The 21586-nt window shown below is 43.8% G+C and overlaps 1 protein-coding gene across 3 annotated transcripts in view; it reads right to left on the bottom strand.

Moving 5' to 3' along the window:
- The window catches only part of DNAJB6 (DnaJ heat shock protein family (Hsp40) member B6), an 80292-nt gene that overhangs the window by 31483 nt on the left and 27223 nt on the right, over positions 1-21586 (bottom strand). For all 3 annotated transcript variants that reach the window (XM_054495202.2, XM_063668053.1, XM_063668052.1), the window contains exons 4-8: positions 19348-19407; positions 18426-18536; positions 3948-4079; positions 1314-1455; positions 719-789 (exon numbers count right to left, since the gene is read on the bottom strand). In XM_054495202.2, the coding sequence (XP_054351177.1) occupies positions 719-789; positions 1314-1455; positions 3948-4079; positions 18426-18536; positions 19348-19407 (516 nt within the window). The remainder of the gene's footprint in view (positions 1-718; positions 790-1313; positions 1456-3947; positions 4080-18425; positions 18537-19347; positions 19408-21586) is intronic.

Here is a 21586-nt window from a genome sequence, read left to right as displayed (position 1 = left end):
AGCTCCAGATCCCACTCAGGAAGAATGCACCAACACATTCGCATTTATTTTCTTTTTTTTTTTTTTTTTTTAAGCAAATGACAAAGACCCGGTTTACCAGCTTTACTTTTTTAAACCTAAGCTTAACATTACATATTTAAACAATTGTCAAAACTTACTAAGTTGCCAGCATTCATGCACAACTAGAAAACATCCTTAATTTATATTAAACCAGAAATGTATTACCATTAATGCATTAATATCTTTCACTACTAAATACTGAAAAAAATTGAAATTATTTCTGTAGAAGAATCGTCCTGGCAATGTTAACTTCACAGCAGGCCGACACTACGTGGCTCACATTTCAGACACAATGAAAAGCAGGTCCATGCTGGTGTTAGTGTACAATCTTGTCCTACACTAAAGAGTCAAGACTCACCTTGGAGTACGTTTAATAAAAAAGCAAAGTGCATACAGAGATTTACAACAATTTTAAAGACAAAAAAAAATGGTCCTATTATGTGGTCCCAACAATCAACTCAAAAGTCTATGACAAATAGAGGCTCCGATGAGCTGTTTATAAATACTTTAGGTACAATTATACTGAAAGTCGAGTTCGTTTGAAATCTTCAAAAAAATGTTCCTGTTAATCCTCAAATGGTGCTTGTTATAGTTTAACATTTCTGTTAAGCGCGTGCGTTGAATTACTTGTTATCCAAGCGCAGCAGCTGCTCCTTACCATTTATTGTTAAGGACTTTAACTGGCCATCTTCTTCAACTTCTACTCTTTCTTGACCGTTCTCGACAATTCTGTAGGAAAAAAATTCATTTAAAAACCTTTCTGGTAAAGAAAATGCATGTGTGAGGGTAACTAAGTTAAGGACATTACTGAAATACACCATGAATATAAGTAATTTTCAGGCTGTAAAAACATGGCTGAAGCCAACCTGTCATCAACACATCTTCCTTTCCTAAAATAGAACCTGACAAAATAAATTGTGTCTCAAACACTGTACAGGTGGATGCTAAATCCACGCAGAGGCTATAAAACAGTAAAGGCTTTACTAGTCATGATTTTCCATTTTACCACTTTAACAACGCTGCAGAAACTTAGTACACTATATTACATTAAAGATTCCCTCCAATAATTCAACAGTTAAGTAAAATTTCAGAGAAAAAGCTTTAATTAATGAATTTGGTGAGCAAAAGATTTTCACGGCGCCAGATTTAGCATACAACAACCTCTACTTCACACACTGGGGGACGTGCAGCATGGCACCAGTGAAACACTACGCCTGCTTACTAAAAATATAAAACGCAGAATACCACAGTACCTCTTTGTAGTGATTTTTCTGCCATTAACCATTTTAGTTGAAGTTGATATTGATTTGAAGTTGCCCATGCCACTACCACCAAATGACGTGGAAGAGAAGGAAGTGAGGCCCCCGTGACCTAGTGACCCAAATGAAGTAAATCCTACAGGAAAACAGAAAAGAAAAATGCTTAGAGAAATATGTCAACTAGTAATGCAAAGACAAGAGTTTGAAAGTTCAGTAGCAGACTATTTAATGTTAAGGCATAGAACCGAGGAGTAATAAACCACGCAACTAGCAAGGACTCAGCCGAAGTGCTGGGGTGCCCAGGGGGGGAAAGACTGTCTCTCAAATCCCTCAGCGGGAACTCTAGGGGAACGCGAGAGTGCAGCCTCTCCTCTCCCCCCTCCTCACGCAGAGCTTCGTGGGACCCGAGCAGCTTTTCTGACATGCCAAAGACAGCCCCTGCTTGTGGGTGTTCTGCTTGGCACCATGAAGCACGTGTTGTGTTAATGTGAACATTCTGGAACTGGGACTGGTATTAAGCTCCAACCAGCAAAGCAGCCTCAGTATCAAGCTCTGTTTGCTTTGGCGTGGCTTGTAAACTCCACGGACTGTGATGGACAACCTTACCCCACAGGAACAGAGAGACCTCACCACCACAGAACAGCAAACCTAACCGGCTTCCCTTCTCTTTGCCACAGGACCACAGGGGATAAGAACCTAAATTATTAAAAAACTAAAATAATTGTAGAAAGAATACTACAAGTATTCATCTCAAAAAACTATGGTTCTACAGTTCATGAACACCATTCTCAATTATACATTATGGACATTATCACAGTGTGGACACTAAAAAATTTCACAAGTCACACTAAAGCAAACCTGTTTTTTTATATTAAAGCTAGTCTACTGGTGAGAGCTTTTGTCCTGCTTCCAAAATGCTCACATTAACACAAATGACGCATACCTCTGAACATGATTCAATCATCTAAGCGCAGATACTGTCTAGGGCTGGTGGTGTCCTGAAGAAATATGTGAGCCAGGTATGTTAAGTTTACCTCTTCTAACTATTTCACTAAAAAGCAGAAACTAGTGAGATTAATTTTAGTATTTTATTTAATACAGTATATCCAAAATATTTCAATTGGAAATACAAAAAATCAAAATCGTTGCGGTATTTTACACCGCTTCCCATGTTCCATCTTTGAAACCCAATGACTATTTCACACTCCCGCTGATCTCCATTAGGAGTAGCCAGACCTCCAGGGCTCAGGAGCTACACGTGGCTGGTGGCTACTGCACTGGTCTAGATAAATAAGTATTTATTCTTGTGATAAGCCTCGCTAAGTATTTATTCTTGTGATACTTTGTAAGGCACCTCAGAAGTGGAGAAGGCTTACACCCCCACCACACACACACACACACAGGAGCCACTGAATACTTTTAAAAAGGACTATTTACATGGTATTTTTAACTAGCTTTCTTAACCTGTGGTCAGCATATTCCATGGTATCAAATGAGGGGATCTGTTGAGGGAAAGCACATCAAAACTGAGGTCCAATCGAGCAGAATTCACTACTTACCTAGATGGCATGAGCACAATGTTCAAAGAAAATAAAATTCTGACCATGATGAAGAAGGAACCCTATATAACAAGCTCTCCCAATTCTTATCGTGGGGGCTTAAAAATAAAAATGAGAGAATCAAAACAGCAGCTCCAGGCCAGGAGTGGTGGCTCATGCCTGTAATCCCAGCACTTTGGGAGGCCAAGGCGGGTGATCCACCTGAGGTCAGTTCAAGACCAGCCTGGCCAACATGGCAAAAACCCTGTCTCCATTAAAAATACAAAAATTAGCTGGGCCTGCTGGTGCGCACCTGTAATCCCAGCTACTCAGGAGGCTGAGGCACAAGAATCACTTGAACCCAGGAGGCGGGAGGCTGCAGTGAGCTGAGACCATGCCACTACACTAAGAGTGGCACTCACTAAAGTGAGACTCTTTTTAAATTTAAAAAAAAAAAAAAAAAAAAAAAGCTCCTTTGTGAAGAGAAACTGGATGAGCTTCAGAGAAAAGTGGGATTCTTCAGGCTAAACGCACAGGCATATCATGATATATGCATATTCATGTTACTCCAGTCTATAAGCTGTGTTTCCATCGGTGAACTATGAAGAGCTACGTGCGCGAGGCTGACACTTCACTAGTTAGTGAGCCTGGCCTGGGCTAGTGGTAAGGCCCAGCCTTCGATTCCATCCAGTGGGACACTCCTAGGATGCTAGCTATTTGTGCACTTTTGTTTTAACTACAAAGGAGGTTAGACAGCATGAAGATTAGTGAGATTTTCCAACTGCGTTACTTTCCACCTACTGATGCAGAACATACGTTGCCCCTTTTTAACTAAGAATTTCATTACATTCTGGCCTTGATTATTATATTAAGAGGAGAAGATTTCCAAGCACAACATTCTTAGGAAGATTAGGAGAAAATGTAGGTTATTAAGTGCAGACCTGTATATCAAAAAAAGCTGGCAAATCTACAATGCTACTCTACGAAAGGTATACACATATTTTAAAGTACTCTAACTAAAAGAGTATTATGCTTTTATAAGTACTAACTGCTGTTAAGATAACAGAGATTAAACCTAGGGATTTAATACCTGTATCAAAAGAAGAAAATCCACTTCCAAAAGATGGAAATCCACTGAACGCGGAGAAAAACGACCCCGTCCCTCGGCTTCTGCTTCCTCGGGGACCCCTTCGATTCCCAAAGAAGTCCTCAAAAGGGTCTTCTAAAATCAAACATAAACACACACTATGAAGTCTTTTTTTCAAGTTTTTTTCCTCATGTGATAGCTACAGTAAGAGAAAACAGATGTTTGTAACATATTCAGGAACAAAAAACTTAAGAGGTTGTAACAAAAGAGCTTATCTACAGAGTAACTGAAATACTACCAACAGTTTTACTAACTAGTTTAATTTTCAACTAAAACTACAATACATTATATCAAATAAATTACCAGACTTAATTAAAAAACAGCACATATACACATTCTTCATGGAGCACCAATATGCACTTCAAACTCAGCTCTTTTCACATCACTGATTTGAGGTCCTGTTAAGACGCTGTTCCTGCTACGACCACTGGAAAAGTGAGAAAAGCTTCACACGGTGGCTGCTGTATTCCTTGGAGTCTGAGTTGCCTTCTCCAAAGCAATTCAGAAACAAACAGAAAAATGGATTGCCCTAACATGCACAAACACACACAGAGAAGGAATGGTGTGGCCACGTCAGCTAAGTGTAAATACCTGATGAATCTCGGCAAAGGAAATTCCTTTTATTCTAAGTTTGATGTCTCAAAACACTTTTAAGGATTAGCTGAAATCAAATCTGAACAAATGTTAACAAGCAGACGTAAGATTAACGCTTGAAGGTGTCTCAACAGAAAATCACCGACATGAGGAAGCATCACGCTGCCAAGTGGAAACACAAAGTGCTCCTGGAAATCAAGATCAGAACTGACTGTTTTGTTTTCCTCTGTTGCTGTTACCAATCAATGAGTGCTTACTAAAAATTCATGAAGTATACAAACCTTTTTAATTTACCTGGGTTCTGAGTTAATTACTGTAATTTTTTCAGAAAAACGGGAAACCTGTGATAAAAGCAAGGAATCCTAATAGATGCATTAAGACATAAACGCATGCAAGGTAAAGACAAAGGCAAGCCACGACCATCTACAGAATTAGTGCGGCCTACTTGCAGGCCAGAGCCACCAAAGCAGGGAGTGGATACATTTGAGTCACAAATGTTGACAATAAATACCACAGCACACAAGGATACAACAGCAAGCACTGAAATCAAGCAGAAATCAAGATTCATGAAGCAACTGAGGTTATGAACAAGAGTGACTTCATCCAGCTACTCTGGAGGCTGAGTGGGAGGATTCCTTGAGTTCAGGAGTTTGAATCCAGGCTGGATAACACAGCAAGACTTTGTCTCTACTAAAAAAAAATTCAGTGACTAGAGAAAAGCAGCACCTGAGGTTGACTCTGACCACAGTCTGAAAGGACCGACGTACAGGTGGGCAGCCAAAACCCTGAGACGCTGGGTACCCCCAGGACCCGCAAATAGTAAATAGTGAGGAGCAAAGGCTGAGGAAGCTTCTGCAGAGCAGGGAGAGCAGAGATCCACACCGGACGACTATAGAGCTCGTCAGAATGAAACTGGCCAGTCGGCTTTACCCAATGCCAAGCCCAAGACATTGAGTCCCAAAGAAAGAAACATTGGGAGAATTGGTCACTGGTGACTTTTTGGAAAAGGTGGCCAAGAGACAGAAGAGTAAGAAGGCATGCATAGCCAGTGCCCGGACACCCCACGCACCAACCTGCCCCTCCGCCCACAAGCCAGCATGTGTGGTGGAGACCTAGAGGAGGAGTGCCAGAATGGGGATGCCAACAAGAAGTTACTCCAATGGTTACTGACTGTGCAAGTTACTGCCCACATTCCACAGTCAACGCCCCCCGCCCATAAAATTAATGTAAGATGGTCATAGATACTTTGCAAACAAACCTTACCGTCCCCCACTGTTCTATTCAAAGACAAGAAAGAACAAAAGCAAAGATATTAAATCATAACCTTTTATCTAAAACTAGGAACGTTTTGTGAATTTCTCTAGGACACAAAAACTTCATCCAATTCAAATAAAAATCCAAGCATTCTATTTTGAAACTTTCTACTTTGCAGCCATAGCCTGCACACCATTGTGTCAGTTAAGTATTCTATCTGACATATCTACAATATATCCTCCCAGGTAAAGAAACAAACATTACAAATACAGTTAAAACTGATTATGCGGTAACTCTCTTCATCTCCCCTAGGAGGTGACCGTTAAAAAGCATTTCCGGGAGGGTGCAGTGGCTCACAGCTATAATTCCAGTACCTTGGGAGGCCGAGGCGGGCAGATCACTTGAGTTCAGGAATTTGAGACCAGCCTGGCCAACACGGTAAAACCCTGTCTCTACTAAAAATACAAAGTTAGCCAGGAGTGGTGGTGGGCATCTGTAGTCTCAGCTACCCAGGAGGCTGAGGCACGAAAATTGCTTGAATCCTGGAGGTGGAGGATACAGTGAGCTAAGATCACGCCACAGCACTCCAGCCTGGGCAGCAGAACCTAAGTCCATCTCAAAAAAAAAAAAAAGGCATTTCTGCATTTCCATAAATTGAGGACATTAGCATATATCTGTAGTTCCAGCTCCTCAGGAGGCCAAGGCAGGAGAGATCCCTGGAGATCAGGGGTTCAAGACCAACCTGGGCAACATAGCAAGACCCCTTCTCTACAATAAATTTAAAAATTAGCCAGGTGTGGTGGCACACATCTTTAGTCCCAGCTCCTTGGGAGGCTGAGGCAGGACTGCTTGAGCCCAGGAATTCAAGGCTGCGGGAGCTATGATCACACCTGTCGACAGCCACTGCACTCCAACCTGGGTAAGAGTGTGACAGTGAGAAAGGCACTCACGTGGCCAGTCTCACTGTCCATAACTGAGTCCCTAAACCAAGTTATTCTCACTGTCCATACCTGAGTCCCTAAGCCAAGTTGTAGAGTTAAACTCTACAACGTTTGTATCCTTCCGCAATTTCCCATTTATCAATGCTAAAACATTGGTTTAGTTACAATTTCTTTAAATCCATGGCAACTAAACCCTTAAAAGTTGTCCACAAGGCACTGAACTTTTAGATGCATCTTGAACCCGTGTCTCAGTGATAACAGTATTAACCAAGTGATTTTAACTGGTTTGCATTCTAAGCTAAATTATGACAATGACATTCATAATTATAATATCATCATCTACAGAAGCTACCTCAAAAGCTGGTTGAGTAGTATGTTATGAGAAGGCCAATGCTTTTCCGTTCCATTTTCTTGTATGAAAAAAATCTTTATCTTGTTTATTTCTCTACTGACATTTTGTAGCTTAAATATAATTTTCCACAATTCAGGTATTCACTGAATTTTAACTCGTATAATTTCAAACACTAAAATCACAAATTACCCTAAAAATGAAGTCTCATTTATAACAGAAACAGTGCTAAGAAACATTAAAATAATTTCAATATTTATAATATTAAAAGACCAGTTAAAAGTTGCCACGAGATCAGACAAGTCTTTATTTCAAGTAAGACCTACTTATCACGTGCTGGTTTCTGTCGTTTTGAAAAGCAATCTAGAAGTATGTATTAAGCTTTTAAAACCTTCAGCCCCCAAAATAAGACCAATATTTTTATTATAAAAAACCCTCAACCCAGGAATTCTACGTCAGGGAACTCAACTCATCCCAAACGTGGAACTAAGTTACTGAGTGTGCACAACCATGCACAGGCAAGCAAGCGTGTTAAGTGCAGACTTGAAGTGTTCGTGGCTAGCAGAGCTGGAGAGAAATGCAAGGAAGCCTGTGAGCATCACAACTATACAGCGTGTGCTACAATGCACAACTATACAGTGTGTGCTACAACGCTCCCGTGGGGCTCCGACTGTAGACATCACAACTATACAGCACGTGCTACAATGCTCCTGTGGGGCTCCGACTGTGGGCATCACAACTATACAGCGCATGCTACAATGCACAACTATACAGCGTGTGCTACAACACTCCCGTGGGGCTCCAACTGGGGTGGAGGGGCACGACCTCCTCCTCCTCACCTCATTCCCATTTTCAAATTCTTAAACCCAGCATGTATTATTACTTTTGGATTTATAAACAACTGATCATACTTTTATACTTTAGAAATAAATCTTAAGACACTTGTTAATCAAATGTGCTACCAACTTCTTCTTTACTTTACACCTCACCAGAAAGAACCACAACCAGTGAGGTGCCTGCCAAAGGCCACAAGACCACAGAACGGGCAGTGGAAGACAGTGGCTGTGTCTACAGGACCAGTTACAGGAACGAGGACCATCAGTGCCTGGAGTACTTCCTCCTTATTTTGTGACCAATACTTGTCATATATAATCTATGCATGTTATATTTAGGCACATACCAGTTTTCTTCCCTCTCTTATCCTCTTATGTAATACACACATATTGCCTATTAAGTTACCCCGTATCAAAGAGAACCGTAAACATCACAGGAGAACGTGACTTCCACTGGGCAAGGGGCTAGTGCACTTTTGGTTGTCTGTAGGATAGTGGATCATGTTAGGTGGCTATGACCTTGTTCTTGTCCTCACTTGACGATTAAGCCCTGGGTCAAGGAAATGCATATGGGTGCCAAGATGACAACAGATGGACAACGTGGTTGATTTCATGTTCAGGTTAACTGGGCCATGCATGGAGTTCCCAAATATTGAGCCGAACATCCTTCTGGGTGATTCTGGATGAGATTAGCATTTGGATCAGGAGACTGGTAAAGCAGCTTGCCTCCCTAATGTGGATGGGCCTCAACCAATCAGCTGGGGGCCTGTGATCCCCACCCCACACCACCCCACCCGGGGGGAGGAGACTGCTCCAGCCCTGACAGGTTTTACTGGCTAGCCTCCACAGTGGTGAGGGTTAGAGTCGTGAGCACCTTCCTTGTAATACACGTTTCTCCCCCAGTGGCAGTTTCTCTAGACTCACGCAGATTCTGCAAAGCAAAACATGTACGCTCATCTCTTTAGAAGCATCTTTAAATGGGTCTTCAAACCTTAACTTTGTATCCTGAGGTACAAACATTACTCGAAACAGACTGCATTAGGATTTAACTTTTGAGGACTGAGTTCTGATTTTTTATCTTGCCCAAATTCCTACCTAAGGGGTCTGGGGAGTCATGCCCTACAAACCACTTGAAATTGTCCTGCAAAGCCATCCTTTGTGGGGGAAAATGTGCATCTGTGAACAGTCTATTAACATGGCTAGATCTTTTTCTTCCAGACCCTCCCAATCCTGAAGAGATTAACCGAAAGTCTAGCACATGTTAAAGGTCTGAAAAGGAAATATTTGTCATCTATTGTCTCTAAAGGCAGCCACTATGAGACTTCAAAGGAACCTTCATCTCCACAATCTTTTATCTTAACCTGAACATTTTTTTTTCTATGATCCCAGGTCTTTAGACAAACTCAACCAACTGTCAACCAGAAAATGTTTTCATTCACCAACAGTCTGGAAGCCCCCCTGCTTTGAGCTGTCCTGCCTTTCTGGGCCAAAACAATGTATTTCTTTTTGTTTGTTTGTTTGTTTTCCCCAAGACGGAGTCTTGCTCTGTCGCCCAGGCTGGAGTGCAGTGGCGCGATCTTGGCTCACTGCAACCTCTGGCTCCCAGGTCAAGCAGTTCTCCTGCCTCAGCCTCCCAAGTAGCTGGGATTACAGGCGCCTGCCACCCCGCCTGGCTAATTTTTTTATTTTTAGTAGAGGTAGGGTTTCACCATGTTGGCCAGGCTGGTCTGGAACTCCTGACCTCAAGAGATCCATCCGCCTCAGCCTCCCAAAGTGCAGGGATTACAGGTATGATCTGATTGATGTCGCATGCCTCCCTATAATGTATAAACCAAGCTGCACCCTGACCACTTGGACACGTGTTCTCGGGGCTCCTGAGGCTGTGTCACCAGCATGGTCACTTATATTTGGCTCAGAATACATCTCTTCAAATATTTTACAGTTTGACTCTTTTCAGCGACACTCTTTCCATTTCAACGTTCTGGGCATCGTATAGCAAGAGCTTCTTTAAAACTTTGCAATATCATGCTATTCCCTGAGGAATACTAAGACCAACGCATTAAGGGGCCCATAACATTAACGAGATACTAAACTATCTAAAGAACAGTCACAAATTTATGACCAAAAAATATATATATACAATGAACTGAACAGTGTGAGAAAACTGACCACAAAACACATGCAACATTTACACACATGCAAACTTGAAGAACACTGAGGAAGTGGAGAACATGTTTTAAACCCACACATTTTCTCTGAGCTTTACCAAGCATGAGAACCTGATGGAACAGGAACAGCTTAACAATGAAGCAAAGGGATTCCCACCAACCGCGTTCATCTCACAGCAGCACCAGTGCAGGGCAGCACTAAGCTCGCCCTTCTTCAGCACACTCCCACCCGCGGCCCAGGAGAGGCCTGCTGTCATGATTTCAGGACTCACTGTCAATTCCCCAAGTGCACAGAAAAGCTGGAACAAAAAAATGACAGCAAAACAAAACTGAAAAAGCATCATGGCTATTTCAAACAAAGGAAAATATGTCACTCTCTCCTGAAGTTCCAAAGCTAAAACCTAGACAGCCGCCTTCAAAAGGGAGAAACGCTTGAGATTCAAAAGGCAAGCATGAAAGACACAGACTTCCTCTGCTCTCCCAACTCCTCTCAAAACCAGGCACTCATTTATTACAACTCACGTTTTGAATGGTGTCACTCACATTTTCAAAAGTAGCAAATAACATAACTGTTAGAAATCTGGAATACAATATGCAATGTGAGCAAATGAAGAACACTGCCGGAGCTCCGCCCTGAACTGCACGCCCTGAGAACAGGGCTTCAGTGTTTCTCTCCACTGCCGAACCAGCACCTAGAATAGTGCCTGGCACTAAACGGCAGGCACGCCGTATTTGTTAAATGAACACCACCATTTTCAGCTTCCCATATAATTGTTTTTTATTACAAGTATAATTTCCAGTTACATCCTAGGTCTGGTTAGAGTAATCTGTTTCCCAAAAGTTACAAAAATCTATCAAAGTCAAAGAATCCACAACACACTGCAATCAAATTATTCTATTTCAAATACAAAAGGACCGACATGAGATGAGGAACTCTGGCGTCAGGAGGAATGGGCCTCTTCCCAACCACAGTCCTCATTCCTCAGGGAAGAAACCACCAGAACAGCAGCAGGCTCCAGGCTCTTTTCTGAGCCCTACTCGCAGATGGCCGATTCATCTTTCCTCCACCATCACACCTTCCACCTCACTGTCCCCCTACACTATCATACTTCCTATAAATACTGGTATTCCCTAAACCTGTCAAAGCCCAACACAGTATCAGCTCTGCCTGCAGCCTCAAGTTTAAACCACTCTTCCTACATCTTGCACCTACAGTCCCAGAACATCTCCTCCTGGGAGCACTAAGGATACGGCAACTATCTGAATCTCTGGAGTTGTCCACAAGTTCACCAGGGACCAAAATCCCACTGGAAACAGATGATGCGAAAACCGACAAAGAACTCAGGCAACGTCTTGCTCACGTGACTGTCATGCCAACAATGTGAACCAAACACTATACAAAGACCTGCCAAGGGGACCAACACCACAAAATACAAGGGAGGGAACACCACAGAAACACTGCCCACAAATTCTTACGGCGTGGCTCAAGCCTTTTAGAGGGGTAGCCACAGCCTCAGTTCTCACAGCAGAGAAAATTCTCAAAATGACCGTTTCCAGGAACCATTTCCTCTCCCTATTTAAGGGAGGAGGTCAGAGGAAACAAAGGTCCTGAAATGACCAAGTACGTACTGAAAAACAGCACAAAAGAATCGCAGATCACTAACATGGCACCCATCCTCACTAGCCAGGATAATTTTCAGTAGAAATGAAGGGCCTGGCACAGTGGCTCATGCCTGTAATCCCAGCACTCTGGGTGGCCGAGGTGGGCGGATCACCTGAGCTCAGGAGTTCGAGACCAGCCTGACCAACATGGAGAAACCCTGTCTCTCCTAAAAATACAAAATTAGCCGGGTGCGGTGGCACACGTCTGTAATCCCAGCTACTTGAGAGGCTGAGGCAGGAGAATCACTTGAACCCAGGAGGTACAGGTTGCAGTGAGCCAAGATCACACCACTGCACTCCAGGTGGGCGACAGAGTGAGACTCCATCTCAAAAAAAATGAGACACTTCCAAAAACCAGCTCCATCTCAACACGAGGAGTTCTCAAATATGCACACGACCATACATGAATTTGGCATGTTCTCCAAGAAACTCTCACCAGATGAGAGGAAGAGCGTGTGGGGATGCCGGGCGGGACTGCCCACTGCTTCACGACAATGTGAAATTACACACAAGGATGGTTCCAAAACTTTAGCCGGAAACCAGTCTCGTACAATCACGGTTTCATTTTTTAACCTTTTTTTCTTAAATTTTTAGAGATGGCATCTCATTATTTTTCCCAAGCTGGACTCGAACTCCTGGGCTCAAGGAATCTCCTACCTCAGCCTCCCTAGTAGCTGGCATTACAGGGGTGCACCACCATGCCCGGCTTAATATGTGATGTTTTTATGTGTATTTAAAAAGACTCCTTAACTTCTTCTAAGTGACCTGTGTGTAGGTGTGCATGTGTATGAACTCTGTCCTAAGTAATCAAAGAACACTCATTACAAACAAACTGCTGTAGCGCCGTGTAATGATAGTGGGTCCAGGTCACCAGCACACACTGATCCAATCTGCTGTGCCACTCCCATACCTGTACTTGACCCCTAACTTCTAGCTCTCATTAACATGTCTAACTTGGGCCAGGCATGGTGGCTCACGCATGTAATCCCAGCACTTTGGGAGGCCGAGGCGGGCAGATCACCTGAGGTCAGAAGTTCGACACTAGCCTGGCCAACATGGTGAAACTCCGTCTCTACTAAAAACACAAAAATTAGCCAGGTGTGGTGGTGGGCACCTGAAATCCCAGCTATTTGGGAGGCTGAGGCAAGTGAATCACTTGAACCTGGGAGGCGGAGGTTGCAGTAAGCTGAGACCGTGCCACTGCACTCCAGCCTGGGTGACAGAGCAAAACTCCGTCTCAGAGCGAGGGGTGAGGGCACATGTCTAACTTTAAAGGTTCCTCCTCCTTTCACCTTTCAAAATTTGCTGCTTGGCTGTGAATTTCAAAGACTAGCACAAAAATCTACCCGTTAGAAATATGATGTTAAAGTGGTTGAATCATGGCCCCCAAAAAAGATATTAGAGTCCTAATCCCCAGTACCTGTGAATGTGACCTTACTGGGAACAGGCTCTTTGTAGAATATCAAGTTAAGATGAAATCATTACAGTGGGCACTAATCCGATATAAATGATGTCCTTATAAAAAGGGGGAACTTGTGGCTGGGCACAGTGGCTCATGCCTGTGATCAGTTACTTGGGAGGCTGAGGAAGGAAGACTGCTTGAGCCTAGTGGTTGGAGACCAGCCTAAGCAACACAGTGAAACCCCTGTCTCTAAAACATTAAATCCAACGGACACAGAGACAGACAGAGGAGATGATGTCAACATCGGATGGGCCATCCGTCTGTAAACGCAGGGAGAACAGCTGGGGAAGGGCCTGGAGCAGGACAGGACACACCTCAGCCTCAGAGGCAACCAGCCCTGCAACACCTGGGTCTCACACAGCTGGCCTCCAGGACTGGGAGACTGTACATTTTGGTAGTTTAAGCCCCTGGTTTGTGGTACGGATCAAACTCAAGGCTGTCTTGAGGGTCTGTGCTCTGGCTTCTAAGGAAAGAGCCTACGAGATGCCCGGCCTGTGCTTCAGGGCTGCCACCTCCCTCTCTTGCTTCTTCAGTTCTATCTCCAAGGCAGCTGAGGTCGTCTGACCAAGGACAGTATCAAGGCACTAGAGGAAACCATTTTATTCTAGATACACTGTTTAAGTCAGTCCAGCTGGGGCAGCTCCTCGACACTTTATGGTGGTGCCGGCAGCGCCCCAGCTCTGGCCCGCTGTGCTCCTCCTCACTGAGCTCCTCTGCGTCCCCCGGGCTGGCCCCGTCCTCGCTGGATATGAGCCCCAGCTCCTCGCTGAGGGGCTCGCCCAGGCCCCAGTGACATCCTGTGCAGGCCTCATCCTCACTGGAGAGTGCCAGGTCCTCGCTGGATATTCATCACATCCAAGGCCTCACTGTTCTCTTCACCAGGGCTGTCCTCTGTGGCCTCCTCTACCCCGGGCAGCTCTACTATAACTCCTCACTAGGCTCCAAGTCCTCACTGGCCACTTCCTCAAACCCTGGGAGAGTAAAATGACTGACTACTATCATAATTTAATCACAGGTCAGGAAGTCAGGCTACTATCCTCAATGCACTCATTTTTCCTCCAAGAAGTCTGCTTTCCTTGGTTCTACATACCACAGGATTCCTCCTCTATTGCTACAGAGCATCATTCGTACCACAGTGATGCTTTACAAAGGAAAAACTTGCTGCACTGCTAAAATAAAAGGCCTCTCTGGAAACCTTAAAGGTTAGCTTTGGCTTTCCAAGAATATAAATAAAATGTGAAGTTAAACCCACAGGCTTTTCCCAGATGGTAATGCCTGCTGTGACTAATGGGATCAAAAGGCACTATTATCAGGTACCCTTTCTTTCCTATCTTAGAACATCATTTCACTGAGCAATAGGGTCCTCTAATAATAAAACAGATCATCCTAATTCAAACAGGTCCACTGCCTATTAATAAACTTTTCCAATTAACATTTTGACAAGAGCTCATTTGCATGTGCTCCACATTCTGGAAATTTCAACAGTCACCTAGCCTCAGCAGTTTTGATTGTACCCCTCCAATTCAGAGGCAGCATTCCTTCCAGGCTGGTGTTAGAATCCACCTCCACGACCTCTCCTGGGAGGGCTTCTGCTGTAAAGGATGGGTTCCACACCGCAGGCCCCAGGCCCAAGTCTCCTTGGCCACAGCGTGACAATGAGCACTGCCTGGTGCTCAGGCACAGACCTGCATACCGTGTGTCCAACACCCGGCACCCCTTCACCCTTCCCCACCTATCATGAGGGAGGTCTGAAGTACAGCAGGGGTTCTGCATTCTGATAAATGTAAAGTGCAGCTCAGAAATATCTTACAGCAGATTTTAAACTACTTTTTTGTCACATGGAAAGTACACCAGGTCTAGTAAATATGATTTATCAACAGCGGTCCCCAACCTTTTTGCCACCAGGGACTGGTTTCATGGAAGACAATTCTTCCACACAGCGGGTGGTGGGTTGGGGTAGGGGGATGGTTTCAGATACCGGATTCTGATGAGGAACGCGCAACCTAGGTCCCTCGCGTGTGCAGTTCACAATAGGGTTTGTGCCCTTATGAGACTCCAATGCTGCCACTGAGCTGATAGGAGGTGGGGCTCAGGCAGTAATGCTTGCCTGCCTGCCCGCCGCTCACCTCCTGTTCCTAACAGGCCAGTTCGTAACAGGCCACAGACCAGGGTGTTGACCCCTGAACTACATCATGAATAAGCAGAAATCCCTCTGGCTGTGCATCCACACCCATCTACATTAAACATACTGTCAGCAGGCTGCACAGTGACTACATGCATATAGTAGCCATGGAGCAGCAGCCTCCCCAGTGTGCAAATCCTGAGAGCCTGAAAATGGAAGTCATCTAGAACACCTACAAGAACGGAATGAACAAGTATCCCTGCCACACTAATCATGGGAAACACAGGGTACCCAGTCTTAAAATAGGTCTGCATGTAAAATGGAGCATTTAACAGTGCAGCATTTCAGTAAGACTAGCACCTCTCTCCTTGGACTAGGGGTAAAAACTCACATATTCACTCACATCTAATTAAATCTCTATACCTTCTTTACAAGTAATTGCTCTATGGCTTGGTGTATCAGATTATTTTCCCCAAGGAAAACAAAAATTGGCTACAATTCAGTCACTAAGGGACCTTTCCCCTTTGAATTAAAAAAAATAATAATGTTAAGAAAGGGCCTGTTTAATCATAATGTTAAGAAAGGGCCCGTTTAATAATGATGTTAAGAAGGAGCCTGTTTAATAATAATGTTAAGAAGGGGCCCGTTTAATAATAATGCTAAGGGGCCTGTTTAATAATAATGTTGAGAAACGGCCTATTTAATCATAATGTTAAGAAAGGGCCCGTTTAATAATAATGTTAAGAAGGGGCCTGTTTAATAATGTTGAGAAGGGGCCTGTTTAATAATAATGTTATGAAAAGGCCTGTTTAATAATAATGTTAAGGGGCCTGTTTAATAATAATGTTGAGAAGGGGCCTGTTTAATAATAATGTTAAGAAAGGGCCTCTTTAATAGTAATGTTAAGGGGCCTGTTTAATAATAATGTTGAGAAACGGCCTGTTTAATAATAATGTGAAGAAAGGCCTCTTTAATCATAATGTTAAGCAGGGCCTGCTGAAGACGGCCGGTCTCAGACGTCAAGAGGACAGCCTGTTCCCCCTCGTGTGCCCTAGAAGAGAAGTCATGGTGTTGGAAGAGTGGGCCTTCTTCCTCGCCTGGTCACCATGAGAATCACGGATCAGAACACAGGACTTCAACCCCAACACTGCCCTGTCCTGCAAAGCAACAAATGCAGTTTGCTGAAGGCTATAGCAAGATGCAAAGGTCATTTTTAAGACAGAGATCAACCCGTAAATTATTTTTCTTAGAGAAATATTTCTTGCCTGTGAGGGTCGATGAAGGACGGATGTAAACATGGTTCTTTCTTGAGCTCTGTTTCTGCTGATGGCAGCGGTGATTACAGCAAATGCACTTCAACAATGAGCACACCAGTCTCCTGGTCCCCTAATCTGAAATCGTCTGCTTAGCTTCAGTTTCCCTGAAAATGCTTGAGGCCACTGACTGTCCTTCCTCCCTCAGAAAGGGGCTCTCTTCAAGCCAGCCAGCCCATAATAAGGTGTAAGAACAACCTCTTTGAATCCCCATTTGAGATACACTGAAGAAGTGCACCATGCAAAAGGCCCAAGACCTACCAGATATGAGAGTGATTATGCTTCTTCGTGCCTGCGGCAGGCAGGAGCTCCACGTGTCTCCCCTATATTATCTGTAGACACAACTGCTCTTCTCTTTCCCTCCTCGGAGTTGCAGGTGGTGTTCAGTTTCTTCACCCATGCTCCAGGCAATGAAGGAGGTAAACATACAATGTGTTCCCCTTTCAATAAGTCAAAACACAAAAACAACTACAGGAGTACATGTTTAATCCTGACCTCTCAGGTGACCCAGCACATCACTCAGGAAGTCCCAGTGGTTGAGAAGGCTCTAACAGGAGAGAGCTAACAAAAGTGCCTGACCCAAACTGTGCCCAAGACATACACCAAAGCCTAGGACCAGGCATCAGGACTGAGATGCCGTTCATGAGAAATCCATTTTCCTACAATCAAACAGCAGCTATAACAGCACTGTCTCCCTTAACAAAACCATTCTCTCCTCAGCAAAGGCCTCCGCAGTCTTGCTCTAAAGGTGCCTTTCCGCAAACTCTGAACAACAGTCCTCACACAATGTTTACAGATGAAAGGTCTTGCAAACAGTACTATGATGCTTAATGATTTTAACAGGAATATGATGTGGCAAATTCACACACAAATTGGTTGTTCAATGGGAAACAACATTTCCAAGACACCCGCACCCATGCCCTTTATCAGTGTCTCATCCGAGGGCAAAAGCAAGTTAATTAGGGCCATACATAACAAAGAAAAAAAAATACATTAAACCCTTTATTATTTTAATTTTTCAAGTTGTAACTTAAATTTTCAAAGAGGAAGAAGAGAAAAGATTTTACAGCTCCTGTGCTGGTTTATTTTTTTCAGACAGGGTCTTGCTCTGTCACCCAAGCTGGAGTGCAGTGGCCCAATCTCGATTTCCCAGGCTCAAGCAAATCCTCCCACCTCAGCCTCCCAAGTAGCTGGGACCACAGGCACATGCCACCACACTCAGCTAATTTTTTGTATTTTTGTTGTTGTTGAGACAGGGTTTCACCATGTTGTTCAGGCTAGTCCAATGCTGCTTTAAACACAAAGTTTCACAACAAAATACAATGTTAATTTTTTTTTTTTTTTTTGAGACGGGAGTTTCACTCTTGTTGCCCAGGCAACAATACAATGGCATGATCTCAGTTCACCGCAACCTCTGCCTCCCGGGTTCAAGTGATTCTCCTGCCTCAGCCTCCCAAGTAGCTGGGATTACAGGCATGTGCCACCATGCCCAGCTAACTTTGTATTTTAGTACAGACACGGCTTCTCCATGTTGGTCAGGCTGATCTTGAACTCCTGACCTCAGGTGATCTGCCTGCCTCAGCCTCCCAAAGTGCTGGGATTACAGGCATGAGCCACCGCGCCCAGCCTAAAATACAATGTTAATTCAACAGAAAGGCCATACTAAGTAAGCCCTCACTTGGGTCATGGACACACACCAAGTCAACCCACGTGATTAACTTACCAAAGAAGTCAAATGAAAATGGGTCCCTTCCACCAAAAAATTCCCTGAAGACATCATCTGGGTTACGGAATGTGAAGCCAAATTCAAATGGACTGTCAAAATGACTTCCACCTGCACAAATACAACACAGCTTTTAGTTTATGAATTTTGGTGTTTTGTAGGCAAAGAATTCTTTGTTGACACAACATTATACAAATCATGATCTAATAAAAACAAAAATATTTCATAAACCTGAAGTTCTCTATAATTCAAAACATGAGCCCTGTACTGACACAAAATGAGTGTGCCCAGCACTGATGGCATATGAGTGCAGCAGTGGCCCCTTCGACACTACTTTTCACCATCTCTAAATCCGTGATCGGCATATAACATGTAACATTACACACCATTTTTATGATTTGTTATGAAGGTTTATGAAAACCAAGAGTATCTGCACCCACTTCGACGACTGGCCTCCTGGAGCCACAGAAGCTGCCGCGTGGCCCCAGTGGGTTTGGAGCAATAATTTCCCAACACCCCTGGGGAGGCTGGTCACAGCCCAGTGACCATGGGAACTTTTGGGGACAAAGTCCACGCCCTTCAAGGTCATTATTTTAGCTTTTCAGGAAAATCTGCTCTTTAAACCCTTAGGATATTCTGACATAACGTCAAGTGCTGATCTAAGGGTATATGTTCACAATATATTGCAGTATGGTTACAAATTGTTCCTATCTATAAAAAGTACATCAACATATATTTCTAGTCTCATAAAAGATTTTTAAATGCTATCAATTTCTCTGTCCTCTCCCCAATTTAGTTCGCTTTCTACGTTGCATCTCTATTTACTGATACAAAATCGACTCTGACCAAGAGACTCATGATTTACAAACTCAACTTACTTGCCAAGACCTTTTGTCTTCAAAGAAAAAACTCACGTACTTACCTCCTCCTCCACCATTTAATCCTTCTTTGCCATATTTGTCATAGATGTCCCGTTTCTTAGCTAAAAATTTAAAGAAAAGTCGGTAAGGCCAAGTTCCTTTTAAACCCTTAATTCAATACATAAGGTATTTCCCAAGTTGTAAATCAGTTTTCAATGTTTTACAATTGAATTTCAAGGAGTATGGCCACCTTTTCTTTAAAACAAAACAAAGCAACAGGGAAAACTTTCTGTACCTCTCTCCTGAAAAACAATTCAAAAAAAATTCAGTATGTTCAATTTTCACAAGTCATTAGAAATATTTAAGTATTTACGGCCGGGCATGGTGGCTCACACCTGTAATCCCACCACTTTGGGAGGCCAAGGTGAGCAGATCACCTGAGGTCAGGAGTTTGAGACCAGCCTGGCCAATATGGTGAAACCTCATCTCTTGTAAAAATACAATAATTAGCCAGGCATGGTGGCAGGCACTTGTAATCCCAGCTACTCAGGAGGCTGAGGCAAGAGAATAGCTTGAACTCGGGCTGCGGAGTTTGTGGTGAGCCAAGATCGTGCCATTGCACTCCAGCCTGAGCAACAAGAGCCCGGGGGGGGGGAGACGGACTTAGCCAGGCGCGGTGGCTCACACCTGTAATCCCAGCACTTTCAGAGGCCGAGAAGGGCCAATCACCTGAGGTCAGGAGTTCGAGAGCAGCCTGGCCAACACGGAGAAACCCAGTCTCTACTAAAAATACAAAATTAGCCATGCATGGTGGCGCATGCCTGTGATCCCAGCTACTCAGGGGACTGAGGCAGGAGAATTGCTTGAACCCAGGAGGCAGAGGTTGCAGAGAGCCCAGATTGCACCACTGCACTCAAGCCTGGGCAACAAGAGCAAAACTCCATCTCAAAAAAAAAAAAATTTTTTTTCTTTATTCCATTAGATCGTTTCTTTCACTCTACTGCCCACAGAGCCCAGGCATGCTACATTAAAATCACATGACCAAGTACAAGATTATTCCAACCACAGAAGTGCACCATCTTACTACAAAAACCCAATTAAAGGACCATATCTGCAGCACAAAAACAAACATGCCAGGGCCTAGGCAAGTGGAAGAAAGTAGATGTGCCAGAAAGACGCCAGCCTAACACCCTACAGGCTCATTCACCCTCGAAGGGGACCACCCAGATGAAAGGCCTGCGGATAAGTGTGCCACTCTCCACTGACAGTCTTTACACTTACATTCCAAATGCTACTTATATCCCAGAACAAAAACAATGACATTAGAAGCATTGGTACTTCTGACGTGACACCATCTGCATTCCTCAAAAAATCTCATAGGCTGGATGAAGTGGCTAACGCCTATAATCCCAACACTTTGCGTGGTCAAGGCAGGTGGATCACTTAAGCCCAGGAGTTCAAGACCAGCCTGGGCAACACGGCAAAATCCCACCTTTAAACACAATACAAAAAAGTTAGCTGGGCACAGTGGTACCCACCCGTGGTCCCAGTTACTCAGGAAGCCGAGACGGGAGAATTGCTTGAGCCTGGGAGGTCAAGACTGCAGCGAACTGTGATCATGCCACTACATTCCAGCCTGGGCAACAAAGTGAGACTCCTCAATTTTTAAAAAGTAAAAGAAAATCTCACATTCCACAAAATGGGAAAACAGGCTTAGAAACAAACCACTTGCAAGCAGGTTCAGGTAGCCAGTGCCATGGCAAGAACAATGACCATGTTTTGAAGACAACTCCAGCTGGCACTGAAGGCTGCCTAAAAGGACATGAAAAATACACCTCATACACCTCCCAAAAGAACCAAGCGACTTTTCAGTGTGGTAGTTTAAAGCTGCTCTATCAAATATGTAGCTTCATTTTGGTCCTCACTTTTCCTAATGTTACTAGTCCCTAAAATCCTGAATCTGGCAATACTGAATTAGCACACAAACAACAAGGACCAAAGATCAAGATGGTAACACTGAGGCCTGTGCCCTCCTCTGTCACTCCAGCACACAAATCAAAGGGAACAAGCCTGGCGCAATGGTGCTTGGAACTTGAGGAGAGAGGACGATCACCTCAACCCAGGAGTTCAAGGCCTCCCTGGGAAACACAGCAAGATCCTCTCTCTTTAAAAAAATAAATAAACAAAACTTTCCAATGAATAAGCTCAACAGTTCGAGACCTTAAATGCCACATTTCAAGAAGATTTCAAATATCAGTGTTTTTATGTCTTTTCATATTTTTTTAACTAAAATGTCTGGGA

Source organism: Pongo pygmaeus, chromosome 6 (genome assembly GCF_028885625.2).
Source record: "Pongo pygmaeus isolate AG05252 chromosome 6, NHGRI_mPonPyg2-v2.0_pri, whole genome shotgun sequence".
In the NCBI taxonomy this organism is placed as follows: Eukaryota; Metazoa; Chordata; class Mammalia; order Primates; family Hominidae; genus Pongo; species Pongo pygmaeus.
Note: the sequence above shows the minus strand (reverse complement) of the source record. Positions and strands in the feature narration are given on the sequence as shown.